This window comes from Gavialis gangeticus, unplaced genomic scaffold (assembly GCF_001723915.1).
Source record: "Gavialis gangeticus isolate Ggan-Ray unplaced genomic scaffold, GavGan_comp1, whole genome shotgun sequence".
Taxonomy (NCBI): domain Eukaryota; kingdom Metazoa; phylum Chordata; order Crocodylia; family Gavialidae; genus Gavialis; species Gavialis gangeticus.
In genome coordinates this window covers 186205947-186212454 of record NW_017729022.1, presented here as the reverse complement: position 1 = coordinate 186212454, position 6508 = coordinate 186205947, and the positions used below count along the sequence as shown (strand labels likewise).

The 6508-nt window shown below is 46.6% G+C and overlaps 1 protein-coding gene and 1 long non-coding RNA gene across 4 annotated transcripts in view; one reads left to right on the top strand and one right to left on the bottom strand.

Moving 5' to 3' along the window:
* LOC109296986 overlaps window positions 1-1183 on the bottom strand; it is an 8396-nt gene extending 7213 nt beyond the window's left edge. The window contains exon 1 of the long non-coding RNA XR_002097130.1: window positions 24-1183. This is a non-coding gene — a long non-coding RNA (uncharacterized LOC109296986). The remainder of the gene's footprint in view (window positions 1-23) is intronic.
* Window positions 1-6508, top strand: part of VRK2 (vaccinia related kinase 2) — an 83072-nt gene that overhangs the window by 67395 nt on the left and 9169 nt on the right. For all 3 annotated transcript variants that reach the window (XM_019516648.1, XM_019516650.1, XM_019516649.1), the window contains one exon: window positions 4369-4539. In XM_019516648.1, the coding sequence (XP_019372193.1) occupies window positions 4369-4539 (171 nt within the window). The remainder of the gene's footprint in view (window positions 1-4368; window positions 4540-6508) is intronic.

Genomic DNA, 6508 nt, shown 5'->3' with positions numbered 1-6508 from the left:
CAACTTCTACCATTTTTTCTCACCTCTTCCCTTCTGCATGTTCCTGTTGCACCTTTCTTCTGTTTAATATGAGCATCTCACTTCCTTAAAAACATAACCTACACATAAAAGATGAATAACTCCACCAGCCTCCTTTTCTGGTATGAGGGAGATCCTGCTTAGGTGCATTTTTTGAGTGAAGCTTTGGCAGTATGACCTAAGGACAGAGAGTTGACCCTTCATGTAAGCTGTATCCAGGCCGTGCTAAGCATCTAAAATGCTCTCTGTAAGCCAAGAGATGGTTGGAGTGCATCTGGAGTACTGGCAGTATTGAGATTTGCAATAGCTTCAGTCTCCAAATCATTTGAAGGTATAGGCCCTGGAAGAGCACATGACAGTGGCCTCAACTGGAAGAAGTAAAACCCTTGAAAAACACGGGTGAAGTTTACATCAAACCAGAAAGGTCATAGCCCCCTAGCCAAATGCAGATGATTAAAAGCTGACTGTATTGCTGCTGTAATGTTGTCAAGCAGCTGAGGGTCTGTGCAACCCTAACATGTAAACCTGAGTAGCTAATGGTAGATGTAACGATACACAAGCAACAAGATTTGCTTGGTAATATTTTTTATTAGATCAACTCTATAGTCAGGAGAGATAATGGGCTATATCTGCTTCTTTCCCAGACCAAAGAGCATGCATTTTATTCCTCAAAGCAGGTCTAACCTCTCTCCCAACTACTGTATTTACTCAAATCCAAGGTGTAGATTTTATCCCCAAGCAACACGGGGGAAAGGGCCTCACTCTATATACAAGTACTGACCCAGGGCAGGTGGTAGCTCAGCTCTGGCTTTAGCCCTGAGCATAAGGCTAAAGCAGGAACCCAGCTGCCACCTACCCCAGAATGGTGTGGCTCACGTGGTAGAGGAGAGGGCTCGCAATGGGGGGGTGAGGGGAGTGCAGGGAAGACCATGCGATGTGGGGGGCAGTGTGCTGGGAAGATCCAGTGTGTGGCTTGGGGGAAGCACAGGAGAGCCAGAGCACATATGGCAGGAAGGGGAGGCACAGGGAAGGGAGTTGGGGGGGCAGGCAGCAGAGGGGGTAAAGGGCAAATGGTGGGGGAGTCTGCCATCGGGAGGGGCAAGTAGCAGGAGCATAGGGAGGCAAGCATAGGTATGGAGGACAAGGGGGGGCAATGAGTGCAGCTTTTGCCCCCTTGCTGCTTTCTCTGCTACAGTGGGAGGGGGGCAGGGGATGAATTTAAGACTATAACAACCTTATAATTTTCCATGCATAGAATCTAATTCTCGGAGAGCCATCTTTAATTGGAAATCATTTTGTACTTGTGTAAATATGATATTGAGTGGTTCAATAAAAGATATTACCAAACAAACTAGGGGTGCACCAATAGAGATGTTGGGGCCCGATACCGATAGCTGATTTTTTTAAGGAGGCATATCAGTCGATACCGATATGATTTCCAGTACAGCTTCATCCAGCTGGTAAGTCTGTTGTGGTGGAAGGATAGGAGGGAGGGAAGGGGCATGGGGGGGCAGATCAATGCCCCCGTGGTGAGGGAGGGAGTGGGGCTGGGGCAGGTGCTGCCCAGACGAGCAGGGCAGGTGCAGGACGGAGCCATGGCTCATCCCAGGGGTGCAGGGGGGGTGGCTCCCACCGCTGCGCGCACCCTGGAAGGGCATGGGGGAGTGTATGCTCCCTGGATCTACACAGGTGGGGTGGGGGGCTGCAGCTGTTGACTGGAGCTGGGGCTGTGCCAGGCTCTTCTCAGTGGTGGTGGTGGTAGGCAGCAGCAGTGTTGGGAAAGGGCTACAGGGGGGGCTGCAGCCACCCCAAATTGCACCATAGACCCTCCCAACCTCCCATCCCAGCGCCGCCACCACCACCCACCCAAAGCAGCCTCAGCTCTTCCCAGTGTGTGGGTAGAGGCGAGGGTTGAGTTGGGGCCATGCTGGGTGGGTGGCAGTGCTGGGAGGTTTTGGGAGGGGCTATGGGGAAAATTTGGGGCTGCTGCAGCCCCCTCTCCCAGTGCCACTCATCCTGAGCCCAGCCCCTGCCGAGAAGACTCCGGCTCCAGCTGGCAACTGCAGCCCACCTGCCCCGCCCCATGCAGATCTGGGGGGCACACACACCCCCTGAATGAGCCGCAGCTTCATCCCACCCTGCCTGGGCAGTGGGGCTGGGCAGTGCCTGTCCTGGTCCCACTCCCTCCCTCACCATGGGGGGCATTGATCTGCCCCACCCTGTGCCCCTTCCCTCCCCCCACACGAGACTTACCAGCTTACTGGGATGTGATCCTTGCTGCGCTGTGGCATGGGCATTTATCAGCCAAATTATCGGTCGCATCAGGCCAATTTCCACTATAGTTTTCATTATTTCAGTGCCAATGCGATATCAGACAAATGTGTCAGTGCACCTCTAAAACAAACCTTGGTTTTCACCATAAGAAACTGATACTTGCTTCTACCCTCTCCTGTAATTGCCTTCACGCAACATCATCCCTGTCAGGGTCATTTGGACTGGGTTTCAACCAACTTTTTTCAGTAATGCCCTAGTCTGAACTAGGCAAGGCACTGAACTGCACTGTCCATGTCAAATGAGAAACATTGATAACGGCTCTATCATTAATGGTCCTTTTTACAACGTGCTCTGGGGTGCAGTGGGGAGCACTTTAATTAGAGCAGCTCTTGGGAGCCACTCTAATTAAAGCACCTGCAGCATCTCAGAGCATCCTCCCTGCATGTGTATAGGTGCCCCCAGATTCTTGCTCAGCTATAATCAGAATAATTTGAACCCACTGCTTCCATATCAAGCTATTGGAAGTAAACCCTGTCATATCAGTTCACTGTCTCATCGTCACTTCCTGTCTGCAGTGAGAGAGACCAAATCTTTATTTTTCTATTTTGTTTACTACATTTCTAAGAAATGGACCTTTTAGATTTCTAAAATGGTAGGACTAAAACCATTGGGGATAAAGCTGTTAAAGAAAAAAAGGCTGAGCACACACAGGACCCTCTGATAGATTTTAGATATGACATTTCACATAAGACTACTGCAGCCTTATATTTTTTATACCACCCTACATATTTCAGCATGTACAGAATGTCTTTACTTCAACAAGGCTAGTGGAAATAGGATATGTTTCAAAGGTGCCTAAATGCTATTTTCAGCCATGAATTATTTTTCAGGCTTTCAAAACATTAGTAACTTTCAGTAAGACTCAGGTTTTTCAAAAGAACTTTATTTCTTTGTGAAATTTGCAGTTTTGTTCCTAATTAATTGATAACATGAAAAGGAGGCAGATTTATTTCATTTTTACTAGCTGTAGTAAGAAAAAGCCCTTGTGCAGAGGGTCACATGCACTATTACTGCTGTTCAGTATGCCAGAAGTACTGAACAGCACCATGTAGCTTACCAGTTGTTTTAGCTACATTTACTTCACAGGTTACACATGAAAAAAACGGGCACACAGTTGAGAAAAACTTGGCTGAACTGCTGAAACCATTTAGAACATACTTCCCAGCACATATTAGCAGCCTATGGGAAATTACACATTTTTACTGCAGTTGAATTATCTTGACTAGAAGAGTTCATCATGATTATTTAATTGTTTTAATACCAGTGGTGCTCAACCTTTTGGCCTTGCCCACCAGATGATTGGTGCAGGGTTGGTCCACGAGCGTGATCCGCTGCAAGGGTGGTGCGTGGGGTCATAGTGTGGGTGTGATTTGGCATGCCAGCCCAGTCCCACCCCACACACTGGATCTGGCTGCAGTGACCCAGTATGCTAACTGCAATACTGTCTAGAAGGACCACATCATTCAGCTCGTGAGGCTCTCCAAGGGTCTGGAAAGCTGGCAGTGGAGGAGCAGCAATTAATGTTGCTGCTACCCACTGACAAATCCCACCACAGTTTCTGGACCTGTAGGGAGACCTGCAGGCTCCATGACCTGGCCATTGGCTGGATCTGGCCCATGAACTGGAGGCTGACTACTGCCATTTTAGACAGGTTTTCCTTAGACTCATTGCAATGGTAGAAGATTTATTTATAGTTCATCATTTAAACTAGTTACATTCTCATTAATTCATTAGCTTGATAACCAAAATAATTCTAAAATGAAAACTTCATAGAAATTCCCCAGTCAATCACCTATGCTGCTGTTAGCAAATATATAAGTGCTAGTTTTCTCCTGTTTTCAGGAAAGGCTTTTCTGACAACAGTTTCCTTGGCATTTCTACTTCCATTTTTAGTCTTTTTTTTAAAGCTTACCCTTGCATTTTTTGTGCTGTACTTTAAACACAAGTTTCTGTTGGATGTGTTTGAATGTTTTTGCTTATGCCATGCTATTAAACAAACATACATTAAACATACAGGGTGATTTACCAAAGCCTACACGAAGACAATTTCAACAGAAGCAGGGGAAGCTAGAAGATAAAGAACGTAACCATCTAAGAAAAACTGGTCCTACAATAACAAAGAGGCGACAAGATGAAGGGAGAGAGGTTGAATTTAACAGGATGCTTCAGCATGAAGAACTACAGCTGGTAAGAATTTTTATAGTGTTACTTTAGAACCGTAGTTCTCAACTTTTTCAGGCTCACGGCATCCCTCCATAACTAATTCAGCAAGCATTTGACCAGAATACATGTTCAGAATTTTATCTTATGTCCATTTGTGGTCACAGATAGAAAAAAAGGAGGGAGAAAATAAATTATTAGTAGGGCTGATAGTATTTCAAAGGAAGCATTCCAAATGGCAAACGAAGGATCCCAGAGGTGTAGCCTTGTGCAGGGAAGGGGGGAAAAGTGAGGGAATGGGAAGGGAGTTGTGCTAAGTATATAAGAATGGGGTGAAGGGGAAAGAACTGAGCAGTCTTACTTTCAGTGGAATGGGCTCACATAGGGACTTGCGAGGGCTCACCCTTACTTGGCCTCCGCTGCATTAACCCTCTCACAGCTGCCACCGATTTACATGTAGATCAGGGCTGTGAAAGGGTTAACAAAGTAGTGACTATCAGGCAGCAGTGGGTTGTGGGGTGGGAAGAAGCTGTGAGCAGTGCAAAAGGCTACAGCTGGAGCGCACACTCTTGTCTCAGCACTTCCTGGGCTGACCCTGTATGCTTTTCCCAGAAAGAGAGGGATGTGGGACAGTCCTACCTGCCCTGCACATCTGTTGCCAGGAAAAGCATGAAGTTGGCCTGGGAATGGCTGTGGCTCCAGTCACAGCTGCTTCCTAATCTGCCTCCACAAGTGAGTGGGGCATTTAAACTTGGCTGCAGCAGCATCCAAATCATAGCATCCCTGAAATGAGCTTGTTGGTACCCAGATTGAAAACCACTGCATTAGCATACATACACAACATACATGGCACACGTGAAATCCTGAAAAGTTATCTGCTTTGATGGCTTTAAACTTCTTGCAAAAATAACAAACTCAGTATTTCCATGAGTACTGGATGTTGGCATATGTTTAGATTTGCACAACCAATACATTAAATTAGAAAAATATTAAATTTATTTATTCCCTTATCCATACACTAGTGTAGCACTAGTTCCGTAGCTAATCTTGAACATTAGACCTGTAGTCCAGGTGTTAAGGAATTTCCCAATAATCACACTCTTATTTAGTGGTCACCAGCAAAGTAAGTGTTTGAAAGCATGTCACACTGTATGTACCTTCTCTAATTATAGGGGGAAACTGGATTTTCTAATAGCCTTGTTTTTCGTACGTCACTGTAGTGTTTTGTTTTTTTAACAATGCATAATATTTAACATTATTTAACTCGAAATGATTACATTCTGGCTTCAGGCATTGAAGAGTCAGAATTCAACTAATTGTAGCCCACTAGCTCAATTTTATTGTGTGAAGGGTTTGAAAATACTCATTCACTGCCATATATACAAGGCCAAGGCAAACTTAGGGCACGTACAGAAGTGACATTTTATTGCATGATCTAGCTCCTGAAAGTGCTCTACAGCCATGACCTAACACATGCACAACTGCAGAGCACTTCTAAACTGATTGATCCTGTGAAAAATTAAAGCTTGTCTAATCAGGTAACAGATTATGGTGCTCTGTTAGACTGCCTTAGGGAACTTGTGTTCTCCTGGGGGTAATTTTTCAAGCAGAGGTGGGCCATTAGCAGAGAGATGAAAGGGAACAGCAGCTGCCAGGCTGCTATGCTTGACTTGAGCTGGGGGGTGAGAGCTTCCAGCCCCTGCCAACTACCCCAGGTAGCATATTGCGGGTGGGAGGATGGACCAGATCTCCAAGACGAGGGGCTCTGTTTCACCCCTCCTCTCACAGGTTCTGCCAGGCTGCTTGAGAGCCTGAGCTGAGGGTGGGGTTTGGAATAGAGCCCCCTCACCTAGGGTCTTGGTCCAGCTCCCCCAATCCCCCAGCTGGAGTAGCTGTGGGGTGGAAGGCCATGAGGCAAGGGAGCAGACAAGCTTGATTTCCACCCCTTTCCCCCACCCCAACAGGTGAATATCTGCTGGGTTTGGGGGGGGGGGGG